The sequence below is a fragment of the Tenrec ecaudatus genome, chromosome 5 (assembly GCF_050624435.1).
Source record: "Tenrec ecaudatus isolate mTenEca1 chromosome 5, mTenEca1.hap1, whole genome shotgun sequence".
Classification (NCBI taxonomy): Eukaryota; Metazoa; Chordata; class Mammalia; order Afrosoricida; family Tenrecidae; genus Tenrec; species Tenrec ecaudatus.
Window position 1 is genome coordinate 32,181,627 of NC_134534.1, and position 19,308 is coordinate 32,200,934.

Genomic DNA, 19,308 nt, shown 5'->3' on the forward strand with positions numbered 1-19,308 from the left:
TAGAAAATGGAACAAAGACTTACATTGTATAATTGAAGAAGCTGATTTCATAGTTTTAGAAGTTCAAGGACGTTTCTCCTAGCAACAAGCCTTTTAGCAGTCCCTTGGGAAGCCAGAGGTCTCCCGCTGTCCCCGGCCACAGTCTCCAGGCTACTCTAATGTCTGAGTGCGGCTGAGTCTAGCTGCGCACATTCCTCCCAGGGGAGGCTCCAGAGCAGTTCATGAGAGGCCCTCTGGTTGGGAATGGGAACTAGGGCACCTGTCTTGAAAAGGGGTGCACACAGAAAGGATACTGTGCTCACAGGTTTACTCTGTGTCCGGAGTACTCCCAGCAGTCGCATTGCTCATGGTCATTCCTCACTCCACTACTTAGTGGTGATGTCAGAGCGGGCAAGGCATTCAGCCTACGGGGTCTTATTTCGATCCTTTGCAAAACTTCAGGAAGCCTGTATTCCTAAGACAGTTGTTGTGAGGGTTGTGTGGTGTAAGATTTGCCAAGTGCCTAGAAAAGTACTTCCAAACTCCAAATTCACCACCCTTGAATTGATTCGGGTTCTCAGTGACTCTATCGGGCAAGGCAGATCTATTCCTGTGGCATTCCAACACTGTAACTCTTTACCAGAGTGCAAAGCCTCATAGTTCTCCCAGAGAACAGCTGGTGGTTTTGAACTGCTAACCCTGTGGTTAGCAACCCAATGCATCATGACTAAGTGAGTAGGGCTCCTTCGTGCTTGCTTCATGGTAAATACCAGGCAAATGTTCATTATTGAAAATAGTATTTACTTTGTTGCTGTTGTTAGGTGTCATCGAGGTGGCAGTGACCCATGACAACCCTACACACAACACAACAAAGCCCTGCATGGTTCTGTGCCACGGCCACAATTGTTCTTATGCCTGAGCCCACTGATGGAGCCACTGTGTCAATCCATCTCATTAGAGAGTACACTTGTCGGGCCCAAACGAGGGCCTTCCTCGTTTTCACTGCCCCTCCACTTTACCAAACATGATGTCCTTCCGCAGAGACTGGTCTCGCCTGACAATAAGTCTCAAATATGTAAGATGAAGTCTTGCCATCCTTGTCTCTAAAGAACACTCCAGCCTGACTTCTTCCTGGAGATGTCCATTTGTCCTTTTGGCAGTCCGTGATACTTGGAATACTCTTCATCAGGACCACAATTTAAATGCGTTCATTCTTGGATGATCATCCCTTTGACATACAGATGGTGCAAAGGAGAATGCCACGGCTTAGGTCAGATGCACCTTAGTACTCAAGGTAATATCCTTGTTCAGTACTCTAAAGAGGTTTGTTTGTTAGTTTTATTTAGCATGTATATTTGTATGAGTATTGATGAAGGAAGTTGGTGGTGGTCAAGGAAGTGCCCATAATCCTTTCTTTTTAAAAATCATTTTATTGGGGGCTTATATAACTCTTATCACAATCCATACATACATCAATTGTGTATGTTCACTGCCCTCATCATTCTCAAAACATTTGCTTTCCACTTGGGCTCTTGGAATCAGCTCAGTCTTCTTTTTTTTTTCCCTCCTCGCTTGCCTCTCCCTCATGAACCCTTGACAATTTATAAATCATTACTATTTTATCATATCTTACACTGCCGGACATCCCCCTTCACCCACTTTACTGTTGTCTATCCCCCCGGGGAGGAAGTTATATGTAGATCCTTGTAATCGGTTGAAATGGCTCCGTTGGGAGATCATTAGACTGAAGATCTTCTCAGCACCCTTGGCACCACGGTTGCCTTTCTATATCATGGACACAGGGCTCCTCATTTTATAGCTCCTCGCGTCCCTCATTAATTATCTGTCACCAGCAACAAGTCTATCCCAGAGATCACAGCCTGGGACTTGTCACTTGTTCGGGGTATCTAAAATTGATTTTACACATCTTTCTGCTTCTATTTCAACCAGCATCAGCTCAATCATTCTCTCCCTCTGGTTGGTTCTTACTAAACAGGAAGATTCATTAAACAGCTGTCACATGTCTCCTATGATCAATTCCCCTGCTCCCTTCCCTGACATTGTCATGTTAATCTGAAACTCTTAGGAATTTCCTAGACTGTGTTTCTCTCTGAGATTCAGCATGAAAAGGCCAATTGGGTGGTGTCTTTGTCCAGTGTCATACTAGAGGAGAATATATGCATGCATGTATATGTGACAATTTGCATATCCTTGCATTTAAAAGTTGTAGGTATCTTCTTGGATAATTTTACCAACAACTGTTAAGCATTTTAGCCTATATATACAACTTTTAATTAAAGAGCTATATAAGAGGATCACAACTAGATATACCTCTCCATTAAGTCAGGAAGTAAATTATAAGATCAGCACACTAATATGCTAACAGCTCATGGTAGGTGTACCAAATCATCCCCAAATTGAATCTTGCACTGATTATAAACACAGCGCTAACACTTGCAAGAAAGGCAGCAGAGGAGATCTGGCAAAAGTGAATCGCCAACACTGACATCATCTAGTCACAGGGACTCCACCCCAGCAGCATATGTAGCGGGCTGGCAGATACATGCCTACTGGATGGGGACTATGTCCTGCCAGGTGTGCCTTACACTGATTGTTTTAAACGTTGGCAGCACATAAATCACTCTGCACTGATTACATAATCATCTAGCATCATTCTGGGATAGATTCTCATGAAGCTTTCCACAATGATTAGAGAGCACACTAGTCAGGCCAAAGAAAGTATGCCAAGCATTTCAAAGTTGTATGCCCTTTTCTAACCTAATGCCTTGCTAGTCTAATTCATTTTCCAATGTCAGGTAGCTGGTTCATGTCTTAGATACTTGATTTCAAAGCAGAAAGGCAGCCATTATACTGTACTAATTTTACTAAAGTAATTCAACTCGCAGGGATTACCACCAAATATTGATGAGTATGCCAAGCACCAAATGGCTCTTTGATGGGGTGAAATTTGTAAAGCAAATTAAGAGTGCTTTGTTCAAAAGTCTAATGTGAAACTTTGCTTGTAGCCAGATTCAGGAACACTGGTGAATATGTACTCATCGTTTAAATTTTCCTTTTAGTAGGAAAACCTTTATTTACCCCTGAAATACTGGCTTGGCCTGTTCTAGCTCATTTACATAGCACACAGATATAGAACACCTACTAACTGCAAAGTACTATGCTAGATTGTTGTTTTTGTTGTTCGGCGTGCCTTCAAGTTGGTTCCAAGCCATAACAACCTTGTTCCCATCAGAACAAAGTACTGCCCAGTCCTTACATCCTACGTCTTGGTCCTATGCCTGAGCCATTGTTTCAGTCACTCAGTCAATCAGTCTCCTGGAAGACCTTCCTCGTTTTCACTGCCCCTCCGCTTTACCAAGCATGAGGTCCTTCTCCAGGGACTAGTCTCTCTTGACAACATGTCCAAAATCCATACGAAGACTTGCCAGTTGGAATGAAAAGATGAAGAGGGCATAATCTCTTCCCAGAATTCACTGTGTCTTGGATGGCCTTTGTCATTGCTATTGTTAACAAACCTGGATCCTGAGAGCAGGCTTCTGTATGAGCCCTGTCCTGAATAAGGGCCACACTCTAGCCTACCTTGAGGTAGACTAAGTACGTACGTGTTGCAGTCTGCTTCGTATTTTCTCTCTTGCCTTTTTCTCTTTTTTAAATTGCCTGCAAGGGTGTACTTCCTTTAAAAAAATGCACAAGTGTCTTCTAAAACTTCTTGGACCCTTGGACACATCTAGACATATTCAAAGAGGCCCATCAGTTCTACTGAAAGTGCTGAGTTCTTTTTAATTTAATGTTAATAATCTTTTAATGATATAGAAATGAAAATGTTATTTATAATACAATTTTCGTATTTAAATACTTTCTTTTCTTAAGCATTTTGCTTTTTTTCATTCTTCCTAACACCGCCAAACTGAACTCCTTGGCTCCAAACCTAGGGACTCAAGGCTCTGTTCTAGGGATCCAATGAAAATTAGGTCTTCAGAAAACTTTTTCTAAACTTAAACAAAGGACTATATCCCTCACTCTAAAAAAACCGCTTATTTAACTAAGAAGCAATCTATGAACCCAGCTGCAGCAGAGAACTGCTCTTCAAATTGGTACTATCTACAGATCTGGCACAAGTGGAAGAGTATGCACAAGTGGGCTAAGGTTAGGAAAATGGAAGGACTACCAATTAATTTCTTATTTTCACATATATATTGCCTTTATGTACAATTTCATTGATCCAACTCTTCAATAAAATTACTTCAAATGTACCCTTGCCAGTATTCTTATCTATTGCCATGGAAAAGTCATTGGCTATTTGCCACAAAAAAATCTTTATACTTTTTTATCACCTATTTTAATAGAGGTTATTAAAAATACTGATTACTTTGATGAATCACTCTATAAGGGAATTGTTTTCCTCTACATAAATTCTGGTCAGTCTAATCTGAGGAGTTATGTTAAAACATAAAGTGGGAAGGAAGGAAGACCCAGCAGGCAAATACTATTCATCCTATCCACATAGGTCGACCACATAGCTTGTCATCCCCGTCTCTGTCAGGAAGGTAGGCATGGGAAATACTGAAAGGCAATGCTATTCCTGTTCCTCTCGCCTCAAGGGTGTGCACGAAAGACTGACTCACAGTGGGAATCATCGTGAGGCTTCAGCCTCTTCAATAATGCCTACAGAACGTATCACCTGCGCATCAAGCTTTTAATCGGAAGTAGCATGAATCAGCCCTAACACAGATCATACATTTGATCTGAAGACGGATGGCCACGGTGGCTGTCACAACGGGCTCAAACACAAGAACAGCTGTCAGGATGGTGCAGGACCAGATGGTGTCTATTCTGCTGGATAGGTCGCTAAGGGGCAGCACCAACTTGACGCCTAAACACAACAGTAGAGGTCAACAAAGAGTTTCTGGACCCCAAACATTCTGTTTTCCTTCATCCAATTCTAACAGATTCTTTCCTTATGGGATACAATCATTTGTATTTAGGATTATGTAGTAAACCACTCACCATGACAGATTGGATACAGACATTGTAGCAACTTGAGAAGTCTTCTCTTGATCGCAGAGGAGTGGATCCGTCGACCAGGCCACCGGGAATTTTAGGTTTGCCACTGGAATGGTGTGGAAGCCGTTTACCTGTTCACGGTTTGAGAAGACCTATAAAAAGAAAGCACAGAGTGAGTTTTATTGCCTAGTCTATCTGATCTTCCCCCCTGGGAGATATCTGAATTACAGATATCAATAACTAGAGTCTGACTCCTAGCACTTTTACAATAGGTAAATGGTGTTGTCATGGTATGAGACACCCTGAAGAAATATATATTTAATTTTATATATGTTATTATCAAACTATGATATATTTATTATAAATTATATTTTATATAGTAAATTTATAAATTTAAGCACATTATAAAACAAAGGTAAAATTAAATCAACCTTGTGATAAGCTGAATGCCTTGCCTTTAAAACCAATTGACAGGGAAATAACATGTGTCCTGAAGTAAGGAATAAAGGGAAAGAACAGATGTGTTTTTAGAGACAGTACATGTTTATCTCCAAAAGCTGCTCTCTAAACAAGGTTTACATATCTCCGATAAAAGAATCGGAAGAAGAATTCTAAATCAGTCATAGCAAATATTTAAAAACACTTCATTCTTTAACACATTCTGTGACCATAACCAAGGCCGTAACGAAATCTCTGGTTCACTTACTAAAGCAGAAAAAGTAAGAATTTACCTTAACCTGTGGAAGTGATGTCTGAATATATTTACATAACAAATATTTCCACACCCTTTTATTGAGCATCTACTGTGAATACAATCGCATGACCTTACACAAAGTATTTCTTATTTCTTAAGCACTAACAAAAAATGCAATGTGAAAAGTGTTGTCCACGGATAAGTGCATGGGGGTACCTATAAAGGAACAGAGAACAAAACAAAACATAGATCTAATGAATCATGCTTTTTTGTTTTGGTCACCCAATGGAATTTGCTGCTATAAAGATTCATAACCAAAAGCTCCCCCATCCTAAAAATAAATAAACTACTGTAGCCAAGTGGAGTCTAATGCATAGCAACCCTATAGAGCAGAGTAGAACTCCTCCATTGAGTTTCAAAAACTAAATCTTGAAAGGAGTCAACATTTTTGTCTCACAGGGTGGCTAGTAGAATTTGACCCCAATTAGAGCAGCCAGTCCACAGAGAGGACCACATGGCCAGCCCCACTATGAGATATGACGCCCCTCACTGACCCATGGCCCTGGAGGGGACAGCATCGGAGACACAGTGTAGGAATTGCACCCAACCTGATCCCACCACAGCGAGGCAAAGCACTGGGGGAGTGCAGCGGAACAGCAAGGGAATGGAGCGGCAAGGTCCCCAGGGAATGCTGAAGGTGAACTTTGGGGCTAGGGCATGGCGCCCCAACAGACGGGACTGGAAAACACTCCTAAAGGCCAGCAAACAATCCTTGAACTAATAATAAGCTTTCATTCCTTGTTGTGTTTTGTTTTGTTGTCAGTGGTTTGTTGTTGTTTTGTTGTATATTGTTGCTTGGTTTTGCTGTCTTGTTTTTGTGCATGCTATTATCTCCGCAGCTCTGTCTAAATAAGATAGGCTCTATGTACAATCTGGAGGAAAAACCCCGGGACTGACAGTTCTGGGGGGGACATGGGATAGGGGGAGGTGGGAAGAAAGGAAGTGGTGTTAACAAACCCAGGGACAAGGGAAAAACAAGTGATCCAAATTGGTGGTGAGGAGGGTGTGGGAGGCCTGGCAGGGCATGATCAAGGGTAATGTAATGAAGAGATATTGGTGAAACCCAGGTGGGGACGGAGCATGATAGTGGAACAGGAGGAAAGTCAAGGGAAATAGAGGAAAGAGTTGGGAGGCAAAGAGCATTTATAGAGGTCTAGATACAGACATGTACATATGCAAATATATTCATATATGAGGATGGGGAAATAGATCTACGTGCCTAAATTTATAGGTTTAGTATTAAGGTAGAAGAAGGACATTGGGCCTCACTCAAGTACTCCCTCAATGCAAGGATACTTTCTTCTATTAAGTTGGCATTCTATGATGCTCACCTTCCCGATGCAACCGCTGAAGACGAAGAGGGTGAATAAGCAAATGGGGTGAAGAAAGCTGACGGTGCCCAGCTACCAAAAGATATAACACCTGGGGTCTTAAAAGCTTGAAGATAAATAAGTGGCCATCTAGCTCAGAAGCAACAAAGCCCACATGAGAGAAGCACACCAGCCTGTGTGATCATAAGGGTGCCAAAGGGATCAGGTATAAGGCATCATCAGAACAAAAAAACCTTACCATAGTGAATGAAGGGTTGTGTGCAGACTGGAGACCCAAAACCCATTTGTCGGCCACTGGAGATCCCCTTGCAGAGGGGTCTACGGGAGGAGACGAGCCAGTCAAGGTGTGATGTAGCACCGATGACAAATACAACTCTCCTCTAGTTCCTAAATGTTTCACACACGTCCCGCTATCATGATCCGAATTCTACCTTGCAAGTCTGGCTAGACCAGAGGATGTACACTGGTGCAGATAGGAACTGGAAACACAGGGAAGCCAGGGCACGATACCTTCAGGACCAGCGGTGTGAGGGGCGATACTGGGAGGGTAGAGGAAGAGTGGGTTGGAAAGAGGCAACCAATTACAAGGATCTACATTTGACCTCCTCTCTGGGGGATGGACAACAGAAAAGTGGGCAATGGGAGACCTCGGACAGGGCAAGATATGACAAAATAATAATTTATAAATTATCAAGGGCTCGTGAGGAAGGGGAAGCGGGAAGGGAGGGAAAAAAAAGAGGACCTGATGCCAAGGGTTCAAGTGGAGAGCAAATGTTTTGAGAAAGATGAGGGCAATAAATGTACAGATGTGCTTTACACAAGTGATGTATGTATGGACTGTGATAAGAGTTGTATGAGCCCCTAATAAAATGATTAAAACAAACAAACAAACAAATAAACAACAACTCCTTTGAGGGTCTAAAGACCTTTTCACAGGGTGGCGTGATTCACAACAGTAGAAAAATTACAGTTATGAAGTAGCAATGAAAATAGTTTTATGGTTGGAGGTCACCACAACATGAGGAACTGTATGAAAGGGTTGCAGCATTAGGAAGGTTGAGAACCACCGACTTGGAGTCTCCTTAAATCCCCCCAAAACTTTCAGCTGCACCTTGTGTTTGGTTTACTGTCAAAGTACACAGATCACTTCTATTAAGAACACAGGAATGCCAAATTCTCCCAAATACACAAAAGGCTATTTCATACTCTTTGAGTCCTGGTGGGGAAACCATTAAGTGTTGAATTGATAACTACAAGTTCCCTGGTTCTAACCCAAAGCTTGTCCTGGGGAGAAAACTAAGGCTGTTCCTGTAAAGGTTACAGACTCGGAAATCCTGTATCTAGAGTCACTGTGAGCTAGAATCCACTAGAGCCGTGTCTGTGTGTGTCTGTGTGTGTGTGTGTATTATCTATCGCATGAGTCATCTCAAAAATTCAGTGACGAGAAAAATATTTATTGAATATTATCTGACACAAGTTATTCTTCAAGATATTCTTGAGATGTTTTTAGAGAGCTGGTATCTGGTTTTCATTAGTTGATTCCTAATCAAATTGTTGTTATTGAATTACTCTGTGTTTTGCCAAGTTTTCAGTGAGAAACATCATTAAAGAAAATAATAAGCAAAACCAGGCCCACAAAATCAGCTCTACTATTTACTAAAATATCTTCCAGTATGTCAGTGTTACCTTTGTGAGTACTCAAAGGGAAAACAAGACATCAGACTTTAGTCCCAGGCAAACTCTTATCCTAAGATTTGGAATTGCTTAGATCCAGGAGGTATAGGAGTATCTCATTGACTATGGCTTTGCACTTGCTTTAATGTATGGGTCGTTCTGATGTGGATTTGTGAAATAAAAAGAAAAACGGTCCAAACCTTTGACCTATTTTTCAAAGCTAGCATAAGTTCCCCTTTTTAACCACACCAGCCTGCTTCTTACATAACTCAATCTATTTATCTATTTTTAGTAGAATGCACAGTGCAAAGAATGAACCATTTCAATCCAGTCTACATGTACAATTTGGGGACCAGGAGACCTGGTCGAGTGGTGGTCACATATTGAGCTGCAGTCTGCCAGTGAGTACTTTGAAATACCCGCCTCTCTGCAAGAGAGGAGAAAGGCAGAGAATTTTACTCCTGTGAAGAGTGTAGTCCTGAAGCTCACAGGCAAGTTCTCCTCTGTCCTGAGAGGGTTGTGACGAGTCAGCATTGGCTAAATGGCAGTGAGGGGTTTGTTTGTTTGTTTGTTTGTAGGCATACTTACTATACTTTCTGTGGAATTATTCCACCACCATTAAAGTACAGTCAACGGCCACTAAGCTGCTCATCTAAGCGTCCAAGGCTCTGTTGTGCATTTGGTCCCACCTAGATAAGTCTGCAAAGGAGTACAATGCTGAAGGCCCATTACTTTGCTACTGATTGTTAAACTCTTGTTGATAAGCATTCACATACATATGCAGGCCACGATTTCAAACTTGTTTACTTCTGCAGATCTACTGAAATGGTAAGTAAAGAAGTTTGATCTCTAGATGGTGCTATGTTAAACTACTGCTGTTATAGGCAAAATTGGCAATGGTAACTTAATTTAGGACAACTTAATAGAAGTAAAAGACACAATTGTAGTTCTCTGGTTCAGGAAACTTTCCTAAAATACTAGTAATATCTAATAACTTTTCTTAATAACCACCAACCAGGATTTTGATAAACTCATGGATAAGTAGGTAAAATAAAATATATTTTAGGGAATTTCATATTTTCTGACTTAAAAAATAGAAGCTTATAAGAAGTAAATACTTGAACATCAAAAAATGTTTGGTGACCATTCAGTGAGATTTCAGTGATCACTCTGACATCCACTTTGGAATTAAGCTATATTTTATTTTTATTTAAAGTTTGGGGGATAGGCTGGGGAGGGAAAAATAAAATTTATATCTATCTTATCTATTATTTTCCAGAATAATATCAATATATTATGTACCCACTAAGCACTCCATCAAGTTTACTGAGTTAAACAAACCAAAGAAAACTATACATTTTTATGATTTGCTGTTTTCCAAAGGCTTCATTAGTGAGTCTGTTATTCATTTTAATGGCACGTGGTTAAACACATCAAAGCAATGTTCCCAGAGAAAACATCTTTAAAATCATTAGATAACTTCTAATTTTCTGTTCATTTTGATGATTCACAATGTTTCCACAAATCTTGGACATCAGTCTGCATACTTGAATATGAGAATTCCTAGCTTACAGCCAAAATTCTAACACTACTTAGTCACCATCGGCCATTTTGGAACAAGGGAAGGGACATATCTTCATGGTAAAGGAAACTTAAAAAAAGTAAACAGTATATATCAAAGCATCGGCCCAAAAGTTATCTTTAGGCTGCTATTTCAGTGCAAAGTTTATGGAAATCCTATGTGACCGGTGGGTTTGAACTGCCAACCTTGCGGCAGCAGTCCAAGTGCTTAAACCACAGTACCAAGAGAGCCCTTTCTTCCACTAACCAAACCAAATGAAACCCACTGCTATCAAGTCTGCAAATCTTTACAGAAGCAAGTAGCTTTAACATTCTCTGCTGAGCAACTGGTAGGTCTGAACTACAGACCTAACGGTAAGCTGCCCAATGCCTACCTAGCTTATCAGCCTCTCTTCTTGTACTAAAGTGAGTCTAAAGAAGAACTACATGCACCTGATCAAACTTAGCTACAAATTCCACGCAAACACACACTTGGCATAGGACCTTGTTCATAAAGAGGTAGAGGGGAATGGGCTGCCCGTATATATAACGTGAGTGTGTGGTGGTGGTGATGGGGGGGATCCCTGACATTCTCGCTACTTCTGCGATCCTGGCACATAATGTCTAACAGGATACAGACACGTCCTTCTGGAAGAACTAAGTGACTATGGTCAGCGTGGATGTAGCCAGATAAGTGTTCGAGTGCCTATCGAGCTGTTTTTACAGCCGCTGGCTTCCTGTACCGACAGTACAGTCTTTGTACAGGGTTGAAGTGTCCCCCACGTGGAAAGCTCAGCTCAGCGCAGATGGTAACCTTGGAGACAAGCTAATGCAAAGCCTTCTCTGTCCCTTCACTGAGGTGCAGCTGTCATTTTACTTGTGCTAAAGTCATTTCATGGGAGATGTGAGTATTCAATTGAACATGTCAGTAATTGGTTTAAAACACTTATCAAAAAGGCTTGGCTAAGTTGATGATCATCGTAAGCAACCACTTCACAGATATCCCTTTTATCCAAATAGAGGAAATAGCTACTACCTGTAGAGAAATAAAGTTATGGGATTTAGGGTAATTTTAAAATAAACTCCATTTTTAATTCACAAACACCACTCCAATATAGGGTGGGATTATTTTCTTCAGAATAATTCAGTGAATCAGATTTCCACAATTTTAAAAGTACATTTCACTGTATTTTAATATAAAATATAAAAACAATTTCCCACTTGCGCTTTGATCTCATGTTCCTTTGCCTACTTCTGTCAGAGTTGCCTTGTAGTAGTTCTCTGCCCTCTGACCTCTTGATTGTCTACAAATCTACCTTGCCTCGGCCAACTGTAATACTGTTCCTTTGTACTCCTGCTTCCCTCTCACTGACAAACTCTACAAAATATTACTGTACGGACATTGCCTTTCCCTTTTCACCAACAACTTGTTTCTGGTTTCTCTCCATTAATGAACTGGCAATAGTTCACTTCAGAAGCCAATAGCCATTTATCAGAGGAAATACTCTGTAGGCATACAGTTGACCGCTCACTTTTGAACCCTGCTTCCCTGATTTCTAGAGCACTGAAAACAGCCAGGCATCCTGACTTCTCTGTTCTTCCTTGTTCTGTCAACAGTCTCCCAGGTCCTTTTTTGTTGTTATTCTCCAAAGTCCAAATATTAGATAACCCCAAATTTCTATGTAGCTAATAATTATTCCCGAACTCCAGAAATAATTTTCCACGCTATTTATCAACAAGTTACCGACCCTATTATTTTTAAACCATACAATAATATCTCTTTAAGAAATCATCTCCTTTTTATTCCTACCACCACCAGCCAACTGCAGGTCATGGTCATTGGCCTCCTTCAGGTTTGGTTCCCTTCAGGTTTTTCAAAAGTGTATGAACCATATTTTAAAACAAACGATAAAGAAAGGACCAACATGCTGGTGTTGGTCTTTGAGGCCATACCACCATGAACGCTCCCGATCTCATGCGATCTTGGAAGCTAACCAGGGTCGGGTCTCGTTAGTACTTGGATGGTAGACTGCCTGGGAATACCGGGTGCTGTAGGCTTTATTATAAAAATTGGATACTCAAAATTGGGGGGATAAAGGCATGAAGTGGTTGGCTTACAAACTTTTATAGGTGGGGGGGAAATTCACAGGGTTATAGGGTTAAGGTGTAGGTGTTACTTAATTACAATTGTGAGGCTAAAAAATTATGTGCAGGTGCCAGGTTGGCAAGGAGTGGATTGAGGTAGTTAGTTTATTGTGTCAATCTGGCCGATAAACACATGTGGGGTTAATTAAAAGGTGGGGGGATAAAGGTTCAGTAAGCCTCGACTTTCTAGTTCTCTGGTCTCTTGCTTTGTGATGGTCACACCAGGGTTCAGTGGCCTTAGCAGTTCCCTGCTTCAGCTTGCAAGGCTGACTTCCTACAAGACATCCCTGAGGAGAAGCCACATGGGTGCTGGAGCAGCCGTGTGGAGACCCCTGCCAGCACGGAGATGCTTACATGTTCACTGACTCGGCTTTCCTCCTGTAGTTGGCATCATTGCGTCTGTTTAATGAGATAAGAGAACTCTGCGGACTGGTGTTGGACATATGGGTTAATGTTGGACTGGTGGGCTAGGGCAGCACTGGATTGGGATGTTTTCTTGATGCACACTTAACCTTTATATAAAACTCTCTCTTATACATGAGTTTCTGTGGATTTGTTTCTCTAAAGTACCCAGACCAATACAGTCTTTGTAAGCACAAAAACATTAAAGAAATACTCCAAATGCACTAAACCATCATTAACGCTCTAAGACTGTACTCATAATGCTTTCACGTGCATCTCACAGTTGCATCCACTTGCACTACCAACCATCGTGTGGAATCTGAGTTTTTAACATAACAGGCACTAAGGAGATTGGACCACAAATGATGCAGTTAGACGTTGCTCAAATGGATGCTATGTGACACATGACTGCATTTATCTATCGTGTGTGTACATTTGAGAAAAACACAAAAGCAAAACAGATATAATGGTTTTAGTCACCTACTTTATCTGGATTCCCAACTTCCTCGAGAGTACGAATTAGACTTCACATTTTTCACCCTCGTCACTACTGCGGGCTTTTGCTGTTGGTGTTCCCTTTCACAACCGTCCACGTGACGAACTGGGACTGCCACGTAGCATTTGTTAACTGTAATCTTTACAGAGGCAGACTCGGGTGTATGCGTTTGAATCATCAGTCTTTCTGTTAGCAGGGAACTAAACCATCAAGCCATTGGGGCTCCTAATATGGTCCCTAAATCCCTGTATTACCTAGCATAACTTATTACCTAAGTCAAATGATCAATAAATGATTTCAGTTGAATTGCTTTATTGTGCAATATTATGCAAATTATTTTCTTCTGTTTCATAATGAAGGGAACTACATAAAAGACTCAGTTTTTCTAGGAAAATACAAGCTACTTCCAAGAGGAGAAATCTGACACCTAAGAGCTCCCCTGTTGATAACCACTGGTGAGAGCTGTCAGTTGTAGGCTACACCTATTTCTTGGGGAAAATGGTAGTTCTAGAAAGAGGCAGATTATAAAAAATAATACTCACATGTCATTTTTTGCTCAGGAAATGTGATAGTTAGGTTCCCTGGGTCAACTAGGCCTCCATAAAAACATGCAGGCGGAGTATAATTAGGACACAGCTTGATTGGAGCCCAACCAAGATAAATGCTTTCCGAGGCTGGCATCCTGTCGCTTGTTCCCTGGTGACCAGGCCAGCGTGCTGCTGCTTAAGCTAATTCTTTGCCTCAACCATGTGCTGCACTACCGGTGGGCCGAGTCTACCTGTGGAACATGTTGCCTTACATGCAGAGCGAGAGCTTGAGGCTCCTGTGAGACCTGCTTTATCATGTTGCTGGTGGATCATTGCCATACATGCATTGCTAGTGCTTGAGACCCCATCGGGGCCTGCTTTGCTAAACTCCCAGACTTCTGACTGTTGCTGCCCCACCTGCTGCCTGCTGTCTACCTCTACCTGTCTTGCCTGAGGCAGATTCCACTGTCTGTGTCCTTGACCTTGGACTGGCAGCCCTCATGAGTTAAAGACTTCCAGTATTTTAATTGTTCCAGCAAAGTGAGTTGAACTGGGCCCTCTGTACTGCTGTGCGGACTAATCAGCCATTTCATTCCTTCTCCCTGTATATATGTATAATCCTTTTATATATGTATAATCATAAGTGTCCTGGTTTTGTTTATCTAGAGAACCCTGCCTAACACGGGAAAATGTGTTCTCCATTTGGGAAATATTCAAAAATATCCAATATGATCAAATTGAATTGACTTCTTTTTAAAAATGTATCTTTTTCCTGAGCTTGGTGACGAAGTGCATTTTCTAGAAAAGCCTCCACCTTTCATTCTTCGGGCACAGACAAGCCTCATGAAAACTAAAAACTAAAGAGCTAATACCTTTTGGAGCTAAACAGTGGCACACAACATCAGAGAGTGTCATTGAAGGGTCAGTGAATCGACCGCCTAGGAAGATCCCTGGCAGAAAGATAATGTTGCCATTGGGAACATGAAATAGCGGCAGAAGGTTGTCCACACAGTCAAGTTTAGGGGAAAAAAAGTCATTATTTTTTAGCTAATCATCCAAATTGTTCTTTTTTCACTTTCCCATAGCAGCACCTACTCAACCACCTTGTCACGAAGCCTTCATTTTATTAAATAAAAACTCGCTCAAATCTGAAGCCTAACTCTTTATGATCTTATAAAACATTATAGTTGTAATACATGGATTGTCAAAAATTATGATTCCTGAAATAATCATGAATGCCTCCTTTGTCGACCAAGTTCTATGATGTGAGAGTCGTATAATAGGCAATTTATTCTTCAACATTTCCTTCAGGCCCCTGGGGTGTTCCGAGTTACAAAATTATACCTTTTTTAGTGTAACGTCAGCTTTATATCTTCCCCCAAACAATATAAGTCTTTCTTTAGCTCTTTTTTCATCTTTCCTTATCTTCTCACAAGACGACAATTACTTTTAAAAAGTCATATCACGAAAATGCTATGAACGAAAATCAGTTTTGTTGTGTATTTGTGGGAACTTTGCCAATAGTTTTCTGCAGTTTACTGGAAAGGAGAGCTTCAAGCCCATCGCAGAGAAGCTGTCTCTTCTCTGATCTTACAGGATGAAGTTTCGCCTAGGTTTAAATATTTAGTACAATCCCAGGAGTGCAATGCACTGTAGAAAAGTGCTCATCTCTTAGCAGAAAGATTTCAGTTCAAGCCCACCCAGTGGATCTGTGGAAAAAATAATTTAACAATCTGCTTCAATGTGATAGGTAGGTTTATTGTGCCAACCTGGCCAATAGGAACATGTGAGATTAATCAGGTTGCAGTTTGATTGGAAGGCAAGAGATAAATGGCTCAGCAAGGGTGCCTCCCCACCCCCCTTTGCTGTGTCACTGCTTTAGTTAGTTCCCTGTCTCAATCTGTGAGCTACACTACCTGCGGGCCAAGCCACACTGGGATCACGTTGCTAGAGCTTGAGGTTCCTTTGAGACCTGCTTTGCCACACTGCTGATGCATTCATCTCTTGAGCTGGAGGCTGGTGGAGCCTGTCGCTTTGCATTGTTATCCCATCCAGGCCTGTTTCACTAAGCTCCTGAGCTGACCCACCCTGCTGTTGTGGGCTGGGGGCAGACACTTGCCTGACTAGCCTGAGGGAAGACTTGACTGTCTGCTTCCTTGACCTTGGACCCAGTAGCCCTTGAGTGTTGAAGGACTTCCAGCATATTAACAGGTCCACGGAAGTGAATTGAACAGAGCCCTCTGTACTGCTCTGTGGACTAATTAGCTGTTATTTTCCCTCTTGCTGTATAAGCCTATCCATATCTATATATATGGTGACCTGGTTTTGTTTCCCTGGAGAACCCTGTCTAACACATTCAGGAAGCCCACAGCTAGAGAAACGATTCATGGGGCAGTTCTATTCTGTCACAGAGGGTTGCAATGAGTTAGGACCAATTCGACAGCATCCAACAACAGGACCAGTGCAAGCTCGCAAGCTCAAACTCAGCTCTGGACCCAAGGATGAAAGTCTCCCATGGGCTTTTGCTCCAGATCTTCTACTAGAATGCTCGCAGAGCATCTAAATGGTTTCAGTGAATACAACTATCAGTCCTCAGGCTGAAATGACTTCCCCAGCTTTTCAAAAAATACTGCTACGCTGTGCTTGAGAAACACAGTATAGCTTTCAAATTCAACAATCATAATACAGTATTATTTTAAATGTTCTCACGGAGAAGAAATAATCATAAGCATGTGACGTAAGACTGTGCATACAACCAGCCAAGTTTGTGTTACCCTTTGTCTTTCAAGGGTCACTTTCTTTCAATATCCACTTCACCTCTTCAAGATTTATTTTAACTTCTCTCTCAATGATTTTCTAGGCCTCTTATGCTGACAAAGTTTAATCACGGGTCTTTGAACTTTCTTAGAAGACATGCACATGCTTCTATTAAGAAAACTGCTGAGTTTTGACTGAAGGACACTACTGTCCCTCCTGCTGAAGTGTCCAAAGTACGTGCGATGAAATTTTGCCTTCCTTCGTCTACGGAGTATTCCGGCTGTACTTCTTCAAAGACAGATTTGTCTGTCCATAGTACTTTCAATATTCTTCTCCAGCATGGCTTGGGTGAGGCATATCAAAATCCTCAAAGTGATATACTTGTTTTAAAGGATCCATTTGCAGTAAATTTGTATATAGATCAATAAGTAGTCCTTGGAAAAGAACAAGAAGATCCTCTGCACTTGAAACTCAGGAAAGGTATACATCAGGGTTCTATCTTTTTATCAGAATTACTCCATCTGTGTGCTCTGCAAATAAGCAGAGAAGGTGGCTATGTGAAGGACATGATATCAGGATTGAAGGAAGTCTAAGTAATGACTTGTGATACGCAGATGACAGCAGTGATTGCTGAGAGTGGAGAGGACTTCAAGCACTTACTGATAAAAATCAAGGACTACAGACTTTGCTCTTCATTATACTTCAATGAGAAGAAAAGAGCAACAACAAAAATCCTCTTATCTGGGCCAGTACACAACACCAAGACAAATAGAGGGAAGATTGAAGTTGTTGGGTGTGTCATATTACAACACCCATGGAAGTTGCAGTCAAGGATAAAATTGTAGCAAATTAAAAAAAACAAATCTACTGTCCCAAACACAGAACTACCCTTTATTGGGCCTCTACGAACGTAAAAACTCCCAGGAGCAGACAGAATTGTCTTTCTTCCACTGAGAGGCTAGTGGGTTTGAACTGCCAACCTTGAGGTTAGCAGTCCAACGTTTGCTTACCCTACTAACTCAACAGTGCCAATTGGTAATCTAAACTTAAGTGTAAACTGAAGTATAACTTTCTGCTGGGTTCTTTGTTGTTTTTATATTCTTCACTGATTTAACACATCGTTGAAAATGAAAGGCATTGCTTTATGTGCAGGAATATGGCAGAAGACTGGGAAAAATACTGCTGTCTTTATGTGGTTCATTTCTCAACGAAGGAAAAAGATCATGGGAAAATTATAAAGAAATGATAAATGCTACTAATAAAATCAAAGCAAGGTAAAGGAGCAGCAGTTGCAGGGGACTACTTACTACTTTAGATAGAGTCATCAGAAAAAGCCATCTAAGGAGGTAATATTTATACAGAAAATGTTAAAGGGAATGATATTTCGATTTCTTTCTAAAAGATTTATTGATTTTGAAGACTTGTTACAAGTTGCATCAATAGCAAAAATAGGATATTGAGTAGCTCAGGTAAGTTTTATAAAGCAAGTTATTATACATAGTTTTGCTTCCTTAATGGGAATAAAAGAAAGAAAATGTAAGTGCTTCAAGGTGACTCAGGGTGTTCTGGAATTATTGAGAGCATTAAAATTGGAAGTTTCTTTCATTTCTCTTGTGGACAATTACTCTGGACATCATTTATTAGTTGGCTGATGCTAACAAATATGATAGAAAAGTTTAGAGTTAAGATTAAAAATGATTCATGGTAAATATTTTTTAATTGAATGAATGCTTTAGGCATTCCACGCAGAATATAATTCCAAAACGTTTTATATATTTTTCAAAGAACTTTTGTCACTTATCTCAGAAAACTTTTATAATGATTTTAAAGAAATAAGTATAACAGTATTTACAAATCAAATCATAAAAGCATGTATTGAGGGCTTACTATATTTCAATCTTTGTTCTAATCCTTGGAAAGCTAAGCTCCCTCACGCCCGTTGATTTTCTATAAAATAGAGAAAACAGTAGTGCATTCTTCATAGTTTACTGATGACCTTATGATGAAATAAACACTACACTTAGCAGAGAAGACGTGAGCTGCTCTGAAAGTCTCAGGATTAACGAACTCAGTGAGCAAAGCCAAAAGAAGTTACTGGGCTTGATGTATAGCATAATGCAATAATGTTTAGTCAAATTATTTTATTTAACCTTCATAATTATTTTCTTAGATAAATAGAATCCATCTGCTTTCACAGATAAGAACTGAAGTTCAAGGGCGTCAAATACTTTGCAGAAGATCACATAGTTGCTAATAGATGAGTTTGACTGTGAACCCAGATAAATTGACTCCAGCCCCAGACTCCCTTCAGATCTTCAACAAAAGACATATTCGTTGATTTGGCAAATGTTTGTAGACCACATACTAGTTTCCATATTGTTCTAGAACACACAGAACACAGATTCTGTCCTCATGAAATGTGAATTCTACTTTGAACTTCTGGAGACAATTGAAGAGAGAAATGTAGTTATAAGGTGCCATCATGCTGGTGCCAACCCAGAGCGGACCCATGCAAAGCAGAAGGGAACACGACCTGGTCCCGGCCTCCTCACACTTGAGCAATGATGTTTAAGCCACTCTTGCAGCCACTGTGTGGATCCATCTCACTGAGGACCCCCCTCCTTTGTCGCTGCTCCTCTGCTTCCCCAACATCATCGT

The 19,308-nt window shown here is 40.8% G+C and overlaps 1 protein-coding gene and 1 pseudogene across 3 annotated transcripts in view; one reads left to right on the forward strand and one right to left on the reverse strand.

Annotated features, from left to right (window-relative positions):
• OXR1 (oxidation resistance 1) overlaps window positions 1–19,308 on the reverse strand; it is a 459,178-nt gene that overhangs the window by 359,878 nt on the left and 79,992 nt on the right. For 2 of the 3 annotated variants that reach the window (XM_075549368.1, XM_075549365.1), the window contains exon 2: window positions 5,008–5,156. In XM_075549368.1, the coding sequence (XP_075405483.1) occupies window positions 5,008–5,030 (23 nt within the window). In that variant the 5' untranslated portion in view covers window positions 5,031–5,156. The remainder of the gene's footprint in view (window positions 1–5,007; window positions 5,157–19,308) is intronic. The other variant, XM_075549367.1, reaches the window with a different exon arrangement.
• LOC142449456 (5S ribosomal RNA) lies at window positions 12,263–12,381 on the forward strand (annotated as a pseudogene).